This window comes from Xenopus laevis, chromosome 8L (genome assembly GCF_017654675.1).
Source record: "Xenopus laevis strain J_2021 chromosome 8L, Xenopus_laevis_v10.1, whole genome shotgun sequence".
Classification (NCBI taxonomy): Eukaryota; Metazoa; Chordata; class Amphibia; order Anura; family Pipidae; genus Xenopus; species Xenopus laevis.
The window spans coordinates 96,536,139-96,552,769 of NC_054385.1; the positions used below are offsets into that span (position 1 = coordinate 96,536,139).

General features: G+C 38.4%; 1 protein-coding gene across 1 annotated transcript in view; it reads left to right on the forward strand.

Annotated features, from left to right (window-relative positions):
- ehd4.L (EH domain containing 4 L homeolog) overlaps window positions 1-16,631 on the forward strand; it is a 40,287-nt gene that overhangs the window by 19,056 nt on the left and 4,600 nt on the right. The window contains 1 exon segment of the mRNA NM_001087238.1: window positions 15,018-15,182. Within this exon segment, the coding sequence (NP_001080707.1) occupies window positions 15,018-15,182 (165 nt within the window).

Here is a 16,631-nt window from a genome sequence, read left to right on the forward strand (position 1 = left end):
TTGGAAATCTAGAAATTATGGGACAAAATATTTATGGGACATGCACTCTTTTTAGACACTGTTGCCACCAGGTGGCACTAACTCTAGAAAGCAAGTGTCTTCAGTGATTCCTACTTCCCAGTGCCTGTATCTATTGTAGACAACATGGCTTCAGCAAGGGCGGACCTGTTAAAGTGCCCCAGTTCTCCCTGAGAGGACCGGTGCTGGTAAAAATGTGCTGTGTCCTATTGGTGAATTACTTACAAATGGTATCCTAAACTAATTTAAATAACAGGTATGGGATCTGTTCTCCAGAATGCTCGGCACTTGGGGTTTTCCGGTTAATGGATCTTTCTGTAATTTGGATCATCATACCTTAAGCCTATTAGGAAATCATGTAAACATGGAATAAACCCAATAAGCTGGTTTTGCTTCAAATAAGTATTAGTTATGCTTACTTTACATCAAGTACAAGGTACTATATTATTATTACAGCAAAGAGGGAAATCATTTTTAAAAATTTGGGATATTTGGATATAATGGAGTTTATGGGAGACGGCCTTTCCGTAATTCTGAGTTTTCTGGATAATGGGTTTCCGGATAACTGGCTCCACACCTGCAAACACAGTCCTCGCCATAAAACACATATAGTATGTGAGCCAAGGAAAATCGGGAAGTAAAACTGACACTTGACCAGCAGTTCAGTATAAGGCAGCATAACAGGATTATACCATATCTGAATTAAGGATAGGAAAAAAAGTCTTAATCACAAAGTCTACTATAGTCAAGAGTCTGCCATGGAGGCAGTCCAGCCATTATCGTAATATTGATGCTTCTGTGTCAAAGCAGTCATTTCCTGGTTCAGATGAACTCGGCCTTGGCAACCTGGAAAACCTGTTTTGCTACGGTTGCACATTAATCTTCAAGAAGGGGAAATCTTCCCGCCCTAAGTCACTTTCCCCAGATGGATAGTTAACACTATCTTGCTGTTCTCTCTGCAGATCTATAGCACAGCTCTTTAAACCTCATGCTACAGTCATATATTTATAAACGTCTGTGTTGTCCTTGTGCAAGAATAAACGCCATGCATCATAACAGAAATAATACAAAGAGCTAGTCAGCATGTTTATGCTATATATTTGTATAACATAACATTACACATCTGCATTATTAGGTGTGATTCTTCATAGTGTAATGTTTACACTTTATTATTTCATTTATTATTTTATACTGTTTTAATATGTTGTACAAAGGGCTCCAGATGTACCTTGTGCCTACAAGTGAGGACCTGGCAGCACCAGTAGCTAAAAATGATTGGGGGACGGGGGAAGGTGCACTGTGGGCCAAAAACATGGCAATTTTGCTCTTTGCACTTTGCCCCTTTCAAGTAAAAGTTTTTCTGATTGAATATGAAAGTACATTTTCTGTTCCTTTTTCTTACCATATGCCCTTTCAGTCATTGCCTTTCATCCTCTCAAATGAAAACTACTAAAACCAAAACAGGGGATCTTCCTTTATTCTCACACCACTGCAGAGCAATAAGTTAGTTACACAAGAAGCATGGAGTATGAAAAAGATAAACCAAGTCAAGTGGAAATAGTAAAGTGTCAGTATGATTACCCCCCCATTAGTATCTATGAAGGTGTCTTCTAGCTTAGGTTGCAGTTTTAGTGCAACAGCACATCGAGAGTGTACCTTCTAGAAAAAGCATTTGCTGCATCACCTACAGTAATTAAATGCATTTAGGAAAAAAGCAGCTACAATTTGCTCGTAGGAGAAACTTTAAAAACTAATTAGCACATATTATTATTTTATGTATAAAATATATTTTAAAAAAAGAATATTTTTTAAGCGATAGAGGGTTGATAGAGATCATGGGTTAAATATGTCCGTAAGCTGGAGCGATATATTTAAAAAAAAAAAAATAATTGCAGGTAATTAGCAAAAAATCAAATGAGTGTGGAAGGAGGAAGGAAACCAGTTGTTAACACAATGGCACAAATGGCACAAAATGGCACAAAAAAGAATATTTTTTAAGCGATAGAGGGTTGTTAGAGATCATGGGTTAAATATGTCCGTAAGCTGGAGCGATATATTTAAAAAAAAAAATAATTGCAGGTAATTAGCAAAAAATCAAATGAGTGTGGAAGGAGGAAGGAAACCAGTTGTTAACACATTTACATATTTTTTTTCCATATTAATCCATGCCGTTTCAGTAGCTCCTTTTTTGCTTATTTTCATGGTGCAGCTTCTAGTGGCCATTTTTCTGGTACTTTTCAGACACCCACAATCTAGAAAACTCCAAATTACAATAAGGCTATTTCCTATAGGGTCAATTTTAAAGAGGTGGTTCAACTTTAAGTTAATTTTTAGTATGTTACAGAATAGCTTATTCTAAGCAACTTTCAATTGGCCTTCATTTTTTCTTCTTTGTAGTTTTTGAATAATTTTTTTTGACTGCTTCCAGCTTTCAAATGGGGGTCACTATTACTAAAACACATGCTCTGTAAGGCTATAAATATATAGTTGTTAATACTTTGAATTAAATACACAAGGGGGGTTGTGGGAGCACCCGCATTGCTAAGTAAAAATATATATAAGTATAAGGGAAGGTGCTACTGGCATATCCAAATGGGTCAGTGCAATACTTTGAATTACTCATCTTTCTATTCAGGCCCTCTCCTATTCATATTCCTAGTCTCTTATTCAAATAAATGCATGGTTACTAGGGTAATTTGGACTCTAGCAATTGGACTGCTGAAATTGCAAACTAAAAAGCTATTTAACTCAAAACCCACAAATAATAAAAATTAAAACCAAGTGCAAATTATCTCAGAACATCACTCTCTACATCATACTAAAAGTAAACTTAAAGGTGAACAATCCCTGTAATAATAAAACAGTAGCTTGTAGTTAATGGTTAACTAAGCTACATGAATATATATTGGTGGTAAAACAAGTTTATTGTATGTCAAAATGATTTTTTGCAGACTTAAGTATGGTGATCCAAATTACAGAAAGACGTCTTATCTGGAAAACCCCAAGTTTAAAACAAAATACTGGGCAAATGGAAAATGCAAATATGTTCAGAAGTTAATATATTTTTATTTCCAGAGGCATTAAGATGTTTGAATGGATTAAATGGAGAATTCATTAATTCCACATAGTAAACAAAATGCCTAAATACGGTATGGGATTTGTTATCCGGAAACCCATTATCCAGAAAGCTCTGAATTACTGAAAGGTGGTCTCTCATTTTATCCAAAAAATCCAGATTTTTAAAAATGATTTCCTTTTTCTCTGTAATAATAAAACAGTACCTTGTACTTGATCCAAACTAAGATACAATTAATCCTTATTTGGTTAATTTAAATGTTTACATGATTATCTAGTAGACGTAATATCCAAATTACGACAAGATCCATTATCCAGTAAAACCCCAGGTTCTAAACATTCTGTATATCAGGTACCATACCTGTACTGATTTTGTAACTATGCCCTTTTAACACTGCTCAATGGTCCAAAATGGTCACAGCTTATTCAGTTTGGGTCAAGTGGCAGTGCCATCTGCTTGCTATCCACGCAGTACCACGTTCCTAGTACCAATTAAGCGTTTGGGACGTCATTGTTAGGGAAGTGGAGAATACACTTGAAGTATTTATATGCTCAGGAAATTGTAATTACACACAGTCTGTGAAATCTCACATATATTTGGAATAAAATTACAATCACTTACTAAGTGCAGTCTCTTACTCTAATGTTGAGGACCTGCACAAAATTTTTTTGTTTTGCTTGTACAGGTATGGGACCTGTTATCCAGAATGCTCAGGACCTGCGGTTTTCTGGATAATGGATCTTTCCATAATTTGGATCTTCATATCTTAAAGGATAAGAAAAGGCACTCTTTATTTGGGGGTACCAAAAGTTAGGCACCCCCAAGCGATTGTATTTACTTACCTGACACTCCGGCCAGTGCTCCTATCAGCAGAAAATGGCTTCTTCCAGCGAGCACTACGGAATGATCTGCTTCCAGCTCCTACTTTCTTCACGCGGTTGCGCATGTGTAGTAGCGCAAAAAGCCAAACTTTAACTAAGAAGTCGGCTATTGTATTCTATGCGCATGCGTCTGCCCTAGGAAATTTGAAGAAAGAAGAAGGAAGCCAATCTCTCTGTGGTGCTCACTGGAAGAACCCCCAGACTGGTGCAGTTTTGGGGTGTGAGGAAATTATATAAAATGACTTGGGGTGCCTAACCTTTGGCCTTTCCTTAAGCAGAACCGAATTTGTGATGAGGCCACAAAGGCCCAGGCCTACCGTGGCAAGATCTGCAGACATACTGTGTACAGTAATTGGGAAAGTATTAATTAAACTACATTATAGCTTCTCATAGTCCAGAAGCTATAATGTAGTTGTTGAAAATTGTTGCTTAAAACAAATAGAACTATAGTAACTGGGCCGACTTAGCATATCATATACCATCAACACTACACACTTTTACTGTGTCCTGACAACAACCCTGCTCAACTTTTTAGGTTCTGACTCATCCTCCAGTCTATCATTCTGCTATGGTTACTTCACCTTAGAAAACAGATATAAGTTGAGAGAGTGCCTATTGGAGAGTCTTAGAACAAACATTTGTTTAAAAATCACAATTGGAACAAAGATTTATTGCATATTGTCTGTGAATACCACAGCCTGACCCTGCCTTTGGCATTAGCCTTGCCATCTGGTACTATTATAATGCAATGTAATAACAGGTGCAAGTGTATTGTGCACACCGTATATATACCGTGTCTCCCCACTGCTTGCTCTGGGAATAAAGTGCCACACCTAATGCTGGGCTGTCTTTATTCTCAATACATACTCAGGGCCACTATAGACATCCCTTAGCATCCAGCCTATGTGCCAGCGATGAATCTACTCTTCTGCAGGCAACTAAATTTCTAATGCTTTCCCACTGAGGATAAAGTGAATCACTGGCGGTAAAACTCACGTGACGCTTCAGTTTTCCTAAATGGCTTGAAGTCTCCTCTCAAGGCAACTTCAAACTGTTTTGGAAGACTGAAGCGACACATGGTTTTTACCACCAGTAATTCACATTATCACCAGTGTGAAAGCTTTTAAAGCAGTGGCCGACGTTTGTTTTTCTGAAGTCTCGAGAAGTGGCCTCTTGTGTCAGTAACGTAACTAGAGGGGGGCGGGCCCCCCTGGTGCGGGACATGCAGCTGCCCCCCCCCCGTACGAGATTTTCGCTGTGGCTTCAGACGGTGATCGAGCTGCCGGGGGGCCCTGAGGGGGTGCGGGACCTGGCTGATGGAGACACATTTTCAGGAGATTTGCCGCACATAAATAATCGCAGGTGACAAATCTTCCCATCGGCCACTGCGCTTACAGGAGATTAGTCTAGTCTTATGCAGAAGAGGAGATTTATCGCTGATGATTAATCAATCTCCTGGTGTGCCATCAGCCTTAACTATTCATTCCTTATCTTTTCTTGTTTGTTGCAGAACACTGCTTAATCCATGACCTATTCCTATTAACCTATATCCTCTATCATTTAACCTGATCTTCCATTGGGTTTTTTAGGGTACAAAGCATCTGTAGTCATGAGAGGTAAGGGGGGGCTCCTGGGTGTAGGCTAACCAGTTCACATTTATTTAGGATTTTCTTAAATACCCACAAAGGGACTGGGTGACAGGAAGTGTAGGTGGGGGAGAGGTTATTGGATTTCATACATTTTAACTAGTAAGGGTGAGGAAGTGAGAAATGTCTGGCAGGAAACCTTCTGCTTACTAAACTCTTACCACTGCACTGTTGGCTTGTGGGAATCTATGTGGTCACCCACATGTGTCCTTTGCCGTTGCATCAGGTGTTCTTAGTACAGATTCCATTTGTAATTTGTCAGGGTGAACACACTCAGGGGTGCTTCGCCAATGAGGCGAGTTGAGGCTGTCGCCTCAGGCGGCAGCGCCCCACTAGGTACCAGGGGCAGCAAAAATGCTGCTCCTGGTACTTTAAGAGTGAATTTCTGAGGGAGGGGGGGCAGCAGCAACTGCTGCTGCCTCAGGCGGCGGAGGGGCCAGGATCACCCCTGAACACACTATACATTTGTTGGCTCTGTTTTATTTTCTTTGTAATAAATTCCAATAATATAGGCAGTTGCTGCTGACCATTGTTTTGATTATGGCCTCAAACTGTAAAATATATTAGATGTTTATGGCTGCTAAGCCCCATTTAGCAGGTTTAGTAGATTGTCAATGGTTCTAATTGAGCAACTGAAACACCACAGGTATAACACCTGCAGGTTTATAATAAATATAACACAAAAAATATCGAGCTTTGGACTGTAACCCTTAAAGATCAGGTGATGATAAATAGACTAACTGACTAATAGTAGTTGTAAAACGTAACCAATAAACAAACAACTTGGGCTAAGCCCATACACAACAACATACGTGACACCAGACTGCATCTCATGAATCATTCAGTGCAGGACTATTCCCTTAAAAATACAAGCAATTAAAAAGACAAGTGAGTGGAGGTTACGGGGTATTCAGTGCTTATGCATATAAGTCACTAATAATTACAATAGTTCTGTCCGCTATAGTGCTGACATAGTTAGCCCCACCCTTCTCAAATCCGTTATTCCCAAAAGCCAATTCTACCTAGCTACGTTGGGACCGGATGGGAGCTGTCCCCCACTGTCCACCTACACTGCCCTGCATGTTTCGCCGCTTAAAACGGCTTCGTCAGGGGCATAGGATAGGTGCCGTGCGCGTCTCGTTATTCAGTTTAAATTCCCCACTGGTGGAGTGATGTAGGTTTAGTACATGTAAAGAGCATTTAATAAGAAAGTATTTGGAAGTGCGAGAGATCTGAGTTATATCGTTGGGGACCACCACTTACAGACTCTTATTTTTTGTATGTTTATTTATATGACAATCACCCGCTGTAACCTACAGCGCTTTAATACCCCTCTGAATTGTCTGTGACACTGAGCAATCTTTATTTTAATTATATTTTATAATTATGTGAATTGTATTTCTAATAATGCATTTATTGTTACTTATTAATGCAGTGAACCCACGATTGTTACTACTAATTTATTGTTTTGCTGTACAGTGCTTTGCCCTCAAGGAGCGCTATACAAATAAAAAAAAAAAATAAAAAAAATATATATATATATATATCTATATGCACACGGAATCCCCTTAAATAAAAAAAAATAAAAATACACACACACACACACGTAAAAAAAGAATGCCCTTAACAATACAAACATATCTAAGGTCAATCCAAGTTTTTCCTGGGGAACACTGCATCCCTAAAGCTGTATAGATCATATAAGGCTGGAGGGAAGGAAGCGTCACATTGAGCAAAGGGAAGGGCGCTTTTCTACCAGGGCAGTAAAGATGTGCTGTCTTATACCTAGGGAAGTGATGATCATTTTAATCATGCACCCTGTATGAGTGTTTGTATATATTTGATGTGCAGGAGTTAATTATATTTCTGGCTGACCTATAAAATTCAGAAATAAACTTAGGCAAACAGGATATTAACTGAAATCCAGTTATTAAAGGGAATCGGAATCTAAGAGCTGTTTGTACATAATGAAAGAAATTTAATTCTACCCATATACATTCATAAAACTGTTTCAATGGTTTTATACTTATTTGTAGATGTAATTTGTATTGAAAGCAGATCCAGCTCTTCTATGACCAGCTGGCTTCTGCTACATTGTTTCAAGAGTCAGAATTAGAAGTGCATTAGGATTGGATAGGCCTTACGTTGCAGTTACGTTGATAAATAACTTTTCAAATGACTTCTTTCACCCTGCAAAATTTGTTTTTGGGTGGAGTCCTCCTTTAACAAAACTGGTATAACTTGAACATCATTCGATCAGTCCTATCATTTTAGAATTATTTATACCTTTCTTTGGTGATGGGACCCCTCCTAATAGCTTTACATTATAAGTATGTGGCACATAACTCTCTGTGTGTACACAAATTAACTCGGTGGACGAGTAAATGGTGTGAGTAAATGTAACCGGCTTTGCTGACATACTGATTGTAGCAGCACAGTCTTCAATGCAGTAATTAACCATACTGCTGCACACATTTCCTTGTGTTTAAATGGAGTCTGTGTCCCAGACTGTTACAGTACAGTTTTACTGAACATTACAGACACAGCTGGTGCATTTGAAGTTGTCCAACAACAAAGTGCAGGATGTTCCTGGTAATTTAGGCTTTCCTGGATTTTAAATGAACAAGTACTGCTAGCTTCCCTTTGGCATGTCTGTTTGTTGCAGGGATTATTTTTTTTTTATAGAACCAAGAATCTGTGTGTTCTCCCTCAGGCCTCTTGTGAAACCACATTTGCTTTATATCTTGTACTTGGTGAGTTGTGGTGGGCTTCTAAGCTCTGATGATTTGCCTCATGAAAGTACATACAGACAGTTGGTGGTTCTTGACTTGGTAATTTGTATTGAACTGTGTATGCACTTTTCTTCCTAACCATGGCATGTTATAATTATATAATATAATAGAGGCAATGCTTAACTTCAGTCTTCAACCTTGCAGGGCAGCCCCTATGTTTTCGTAGTCTTTCAGTGCTCCCATAACCATGAGTGTATCATCAGCGTTCATTGGGGCCCAGTACAACATTCAGCCTTTCCACTTACATGACAAAAATTATATTGAACTTACTTCATGTGGGGGTTTTCACTGGCCAGTTTCTACTGCCCTGTATTTGATTAAAGTTCTGCTTCGTTGTGCTCATGGGGCCTCTGCAGGCATCTGAATCGGGGACATTTTTGATCTCTGATCCCATGTGATTATGCCCTGGTTACTAGAAAGCAATACTCATTGCTAAAGCTGGCCATAGAAGCAAAGATCCGATCGTACGAATCATCAGTATCGGCAGCCGACAGAAATCTTTTAACCTGTCCGATATCTGAACGACCGATATCTGCCCGGCGAAAAATGTTGGGAATCTCCACACATGGTCCGAAAATCGTACGAATCCTCGATGTGCCGATGTGGCCATCTTAAATCTCCCTCTGTTAGCCATCGTTAATGAAATTAGGTGATGAAAACTAGGGATGCACTGAATCCAGGATTTGGTTCTGGATTCGCCCTAATTCCTCTCGCCTGTGTGAACTGAATGCAAATCCTAATTTGCATATGCAAATAAGGGGGAAGGGAAATCATGTAACTTTTTGTCACAAAACAAGTAAGTAAAAAAAATGATTTTGCCACTTTTTCCCTTCCCGTCTCTTATTTGTATATGCAAATTAGGATTTGGATTCAGTTTGGTATTCAGCCGAATCTTTCATGAAGATTTCAATCAGCCGAATCCCAAATAGTTGATTCAGTGCATCCCTAATGAAAACACAAAAATCTCATTAATGTTTCCCTCTTACCAAGATATTTGTAGAGGGGTGATGCATTTGCTTCTTTCAGATCAGGTTTTCTCTACCCCCTGGCACAGTGGCACAGTGTCCCAGGAAATCTCTTCCTGATGTTGCCAACTAATGAGCATTCTGCATTGCCTTCTGACCAAAAATAAATCCACAGTGCATTTCTGTGCGTAGCTAATGAAGATAAATCCGCTTCACACTGATAAATTGATTTTTGTGTCCATTAAAGGAGAATGCATTACTAAAAATAGACTGACTGTTCAGAAGGGCAAATACCCTACATGCCAAGGTAGCATCTGTACAATATACATTTGCTGCAATCTTGAAATTAGCCTTGAACTTATAGAGAAGGTAGCCTCAAAGCTGCTAATGCACACAGTCATATTCATTCAGCATATCTGTCGAGGTGCAGTCAGTGAATTCCTCAGTATAGGTACTCAAGCTGTGGGGCTGGCTATCTGTTCAAAGCAGTGGCCCATCCTGAAGGCCACTTGTGGTGATATCTAATAACAATACGTGTTGCAAACAATCTTCCCTCTAAGCTGTATGCTTGTATGCAAAAAATCTTGTGTGAAAACCCCAAATTTTGTTTGTATTCTGACCAGGCACATAGTTTTAAAAAACTGAGCACAAACATTTAATATGTGCGCACAAAATAATTTTTTTGCACACAAAGCCTAGAAGGAATTGGAGTGAACATTGGTTACAAGGTAAGGGGCGTCCTGACCAAATTTTGAGCTACAAAAGTGGGCAAGAATAGTAGAAGTGTAGAACCTCTGCTTGTTGATACATTTTTCGTTATATTACAATTAAAATGTAAAGTTTTCTTAGAAAAAATACAGTGCCACACTCAAGAGACTCAGGACTGTTTAAGACTCTCACATAAGAAAACCTGTAGTAAGCACCATTATTGAGAATGCCATCAGATTTGCTTGTACGAGACAGAGGAGGCATTTGGGGACAGAGGATCAGTCTGCGACTAGCGATCAGATTTAAGATTGCTCTTAAAGCATGATTGTGTCCCTGTAATGGAACAGTAATACAAAAAAACTGAAAGTGTATCAAAGTAATTAAAATATAAGCCACTCTGCATTCGTGTTTTATATATATATATATATATATATATATATATATATATATATATATATATATATATATATATATATATATATATATATATATATATATAATAAATTTGCATCAAGAGACGGCACTCCTAGGAATTTTAACAACAAAGTTGCAATTGTTGCAAACAGGGGAAAGTTGTGCTCACCACTAGTTTTTAAAATCATTAGGCGGGGGTGCAATGAGGGTGTGACCACAAAAAACATATAGACAAATACAAGATTCCTCTGCACTCAACCCATTATCAATATATTTAAGACAGCGACATTTTTTGCATACTGCTGCTGAAAAATGCCTTACCCTTTAAACAAAACAGGGATTGTTTGTCCATATATTGCAATATATTTAAGCTGGCCAACTACGTCAAAGTCATCCCATATCTGGCCAGTCCTATGCTCAATTTTCATCTGATTCATTAAGAATTCTATGGTTTAATTATACATTTTATAAAAGGGACGAATACGTTTTACCTGCAACTTACTAGCTGCTTTCAAAGTAAAACTCCCAAACTTGGCTGCCCTTTTATTAGACACCAGTGGGATCACCTGACTATAGTTGGAGGGAATGGGAGCTACAACATGGAGCTGGTCACTGCTCCTGTATAACTATAACAAACAGGGGAAAGTTGTGCTCACCACTAGTTTTTAAAATCATTAGGCGGGGGTGCAATGAGGGTGTGACCACAAAAAACATATAGACAAATACAAGATTCTTCTGCACTCAACCCATTATGAATATATTTAAGACAGCGACATTTTGTGCATACTGCTACTAAAAAATGCCTTACCCTTTAAACAAAACAGGGATTGTTTGTCCATATATTGCAATATATTTAAGCTGGCCAACTACGTCAAAGTCATCCCATATCTGGCCAGTCCTATGCTCAATTATATATATATATATATATAGCCCATCAATGGAACGCACAACCATGAGTTCAGCAGACGGCACTTGCAGGCAGGCGCGCTCCAGGCTGTTTTGCCGTCTGAGGCAGCATTTAAAATGCCCGTCGTGCTTACCTTAAAATCGCAGACGAGGGTCCGGGGGGCCACATCGCTAGCGCAGAGTGCAAAATTGCTCTCTCTGCGCTAGAAAAGTTGAATTTCCTGTTTAAAAAACGGAAATTCGGCTCTTAAAGTTACAAGGAGCGCCTTTTAGCCGCCCATTGTAACTTCTGGGGAGATGCCGCCTGAGGCAAGGTACTCACCTTGCCTCATGGCAGAATAGCCCATGACAAAGGTTCCAATAAGGAACCGAAACGTAGGATTACAATAAACCTTCCTTGGTTTCACTCTATTGTGTTGTTGCAATCTTCCTGCAAGTGCCATCACCTTGGGATTTAATTTATTATATATATATATATATATATATATATAATTTCCGAAGGATGCCAGCACTCATGATAAAAGGTGATATATATGCCTGGGTGCACGATCAGCAAACTGAATAATACAAATCGAGAGAGAGGATCAGCACTCACAGGACTATATTTATCAAAAAAATATATATTGAAGAACTATGGACTGATGTTTCGCCCTTCCAGGGCCTTTCTCAAATATATATCTTTATATATTTCTTTCGATTTATATCTTTCGATATAAAGACTTAAGCCTGAGGACGGCTTAAGTGAGGAGCCAAAACGTTGAAATAAAGATATTTTGTTTTTTTCACTTTCAAAAGACATGGTTGTGCGGTTCTTTTGTCATTTTGAGATATATATATATATATATATATATATATATATATATATATATATATATATATATATATATATATATATATATATATATATAATGAAACCTCAATTTTACATCCCCTGATTTTAAGTTTTCCCTGCCTTTTCTCCAGCTTGAATATGCAAAGAGGAATAGGATGGAGCACACAATTCAGCAGATTTTACTGCAAAATATTTATTAGCACAACATGTTTTGGATCTTCACGGATCCTTTTTCAAGTGGCTGTCCCCATGGCTACACAGCATCTTGTTTATATAAACTATAGTAGTCGTTTTGAAGCAAACACACAGCTTTTACCAGTGCATGCTAACAGTATATTATTTGTTAATTACCTTAAAAGGCTTTCATTTTTTGGTGTTACTGTTCCTTTAAGCCTCTGCAGCTTTTCAAGTGTGTGCAGAAATAAAAGTGACTGGTAAGAGCTGGAACTTGTGACTGATCAGTGATAAAATTCCTGAGCCGAGTCAGAGTGGAACATAGATAAGGGCTGACTGTTGCTCTGCTCACCATGGAACTGTAGGATGCATCTTGGTGCATGGCTTGCTTCACTCTAATCCAGGGGGGTGTTTGAATTCTCCAAGATAACTAAGAGAGGTATATGATATGATCCTATGCATGCATTACACAGTCTTCCAAGCCACCGGACTGTAAAACACAAACATATATATCCCTATTCATGCTAAAGCACCACTTGAATTAGATTTGTTTGTATTGTTGATGGAGTTGCATAGGCTGCTGGGTGTTACTTGAGGCCCAGTAGTTGTTTTCCTAAAGTGAATCTGCATTCTGTAGGAGTTAAAGGGTCACAAGCTGTAGGAGTATCCCCAATCGCAGATTCCAGCAATCACAACATTGACGCCAGAGTGTGGATACGGATGTAATGTCCTGAAAGTGTTGTGTATACATCCTCCAACATCAAAAATGGTGCAGACATGATGGAAAATTAAACAAGGGGCAAGCACTATAATGTTATGAAAAGGTGCATAATCTGACAATAGGGGGCACATTTACTATGGGTCGAATATCGAGGGTTAATTAACCCTCGATATTTGATCATTGAAGTTAAATCCTTCGAATATCGAAGTCGAAGGATTTACCGCAATTCGTTAGATCGAACTATCAAAGGAAAAATCGTTTGATCGAACGATTAAATTCTTTGAATCAACGGTTCGAAGGATTTTAATCCATCGATCGAACGATTTTCCTTCGATCAGAAATTGCTATGAAAGCCTATGGGGACCTTCCCCATAGGCTTACATTGGTGCTCGGTAGGTGGTCGAAATTTTTTTTTTAAAGAGACAGTACATTCGATTCGAAGGTTGAAGTAGCCAATTCGATGGTCGAAGTATTTTTTATTCTAATACTTCACTCGAGCTTAGTAAATGTGCCCCTAATTGTGTTTGCACCCAGTGTATAAAGGATGGTGAATACCACTACCAGTGTAACACTACAAGGGTTAACTGCGCTGGTACTGCAAGATCAAAGAGTTATAATTAAGGGAAAACACAATAACTATTAATAAATGCACGAAGTAGAGCAAGTATATAGAGGTTGCCAATGAAGGCCATAAGAAATGAATGAAAATCCACCCTTTATTAACATATTGCAAAATCTGGCTGAATAAATATGTCTTCAAAATAAATCCTAAGGAATAAACTAGGCCGGACTATAACCTTTGATTCTTTTTTTTTATTGCTGAACTTTAATCCTAGCAAACACATCTAATGAGAAAATGTGCTTGGTTATTTGTGTATAAGCACCCACCTCTATAGAGAAAATAATTCTTTGCAGGCTTCTAGTGTTCATTTTCTTTCTTAAGCCTCCAGATAGTGCCCTCTGCTGATCACCATTGGTGTTGCATGCCTGAATGTACTCGGGGACAATTGTAACTTTATCATTACAAGGTCATTCTCCAAGTCAGCTGACTCTTCCTGGTAACTGAAACTTCTAGTCTGGTGCACAAGACAATTGCTCATGAGATCAGATGTCATTCAGCAGCCTTATCATGCCTGAATGGCTTTTATACAAGGCAAGAACAACATCAAGCGTGTTAAAGGGAGGCAGCAGTGAGATAGCAAATTACATGTAATATAGTAGAGAAAAATCTTGCAGTAGATGCATCAGAACAAGTGAAATAATGTATTTATCATATTTCTAAAAAGCTGGAAGCAATACATAAAAGAAATAAAAAGTTCCCTTCAAGGTTTACACCAACTTCTTGTGGCTGAAACATAAAGGAGCAGCAATTTGACAACACAAGGAAACAACTGAGCAAGTTCAGTTCAAGCTAATGCAGAAGAGCTGCAACTCACTTTGCATTCCCTGGTGTATGTAGTCCTTAGATAAAAAATAACACTCACCCGCCATCACGGGACCCAGGATTGTGATATTTTTATTTTGGACCAAAAATTTCAGTGTTGCAGTAACTTAAATTCTTGGGCTTCTGTTCTCTCCCATAGAAAAATACAGGCAGCAACCCAAATTCCACTCCTACCATAATGAATAGATTTAAGACATTTGGTAGGCTGTAGCCCTGGGAATAGGGCATTTAAACCTAAAAAGTGCAATGCCTAGGAAATCACATTCTTGGACTGGCCCAGTAGAAATGTCAACATTGTGTGTGTATCCATTTCATTCCTTGTCTTGTTTTATTAGAATTGTCGAGACATGGGATATGGGGCACTCCTTGATATGTATGTTCTTGCCATATTTCTCACATACTGGTGAGGGGACAGAAACTCATGATGTGCTTTCTTGCAGGTACATGCCTATATAATTAGTCACCTAAAGAAAGAGATGCCAGCAGTGTTTGGAAAGGATACCAAGAAGAAGGAGCTGATTAATAAGCTTCCAGAGATTTATACTCAGCTTCAGAGAGAGCATCAAATTTCACCTGGAGATTTTCCGGAAGTGAAGAAAATGCAGGTACTCTCTTTAAACCTCAGTTTGTGGTTTTATCTATTTGGCTTTTACAAATGCAATTTTTACTTGTCTTTTATCTTTAGGCTGCTGCAGTGTGTTTTTACACTGACACCAATATGCCCCTAATATTGCCTTTAGTTCAGGTCTGGACTGGAATGCAAAATAGACCCTGGCATTCCAATTACACAGAGGCCCAATAAATATTGAATGTCTATGTCATCCTACAGCACAGATTGCCAGTCTGAGCCTGCTTTTTCCCTAATGCAGTGCTGTCCAGCTTCTTAGATATGTCTTACATATACAGATACAACTAGTATGACAAGTTTCATCAATTCAGCTGCAATGCCTTTTTAACCCCAAATTTCTCAAATTCTCCTTTTTCAGTTTTGCACCAGACCAGTTTTTTTTTTTAACCTTTCCCTCCCCACATCTTTCTACTCTCCCCTTTTGTCCATGATCTACCCTATAGGATACCTTTGGACACACCTTTGGGTTACCATTTGGATAGCACTTCACAAATATATATATATATATCTTGTAAACTATATCCTTATAAACGGTGAGTTCTGATGTCATCAGTTATAAACAGTGAGTTCTGATTTAATTTCTGTCACATGACTCTGTACCCTGAAACTTGTGGATTATAATAAATGAAGTACCCCCAGTTGCAAAATATGAGGATATTAGAAGTTACCTCGGAGTTCCATAACCTGTATAAAAACACTCTGCCTTCGGCCTCGTGTATTTATATGGTCATGAAACTCCTCTGTAACTTATAATATCCTTATAATTCACAAGAGGGGCACTTTATTCAATATCTAGAGATCGTGATTTCTAAATGAGATGGCCCTAAAGTATGAGGTATAATCTGACCTTTACACTTGGACTTCACTCATGTAATTGATATAATGACATCTCCCTGGAATTATGTATTCTGGAGTAATACTTGGTATGCAGAACTATAAATTCCATAGTGTACAAACTCCATATGTAAGTACCTTGTGCTATCCATTAGGGCACTTTATAAGATATACTAAAAATGTATTGGGGCTCTTTTGAAGAAAATAATTAAGGAGCCCCCAGCCTTGTCACCAGTCCTAGTGATGTAGGTTTCCTGCTGGTCACTCTGAAGGAACAACACATATCAGATTTGCCAATGTATATTGTTAACAGTGTTATAAGTGTACAAAAAGAGGGGTTGTGGGAGCAGTCAAAAGGCTAAGTTAAAGTATATTTAAGTATAATGGAAGTGCTACTTTTTAATGCACATTCCCTGGTCTCCTGTCTCATAAGTAATTCAGTATATATGCAAGTGCATGTGATTACAAAAACAGGGGTTTTTAGCTACAAAGTTATGATCATAAAGTTGATTGGCCACCATACCACGTCAATGTAAACCCCATATGGTGGTCCCAACTTGTTTACCTCTCGTCATAGTATAAAAAGTAATTT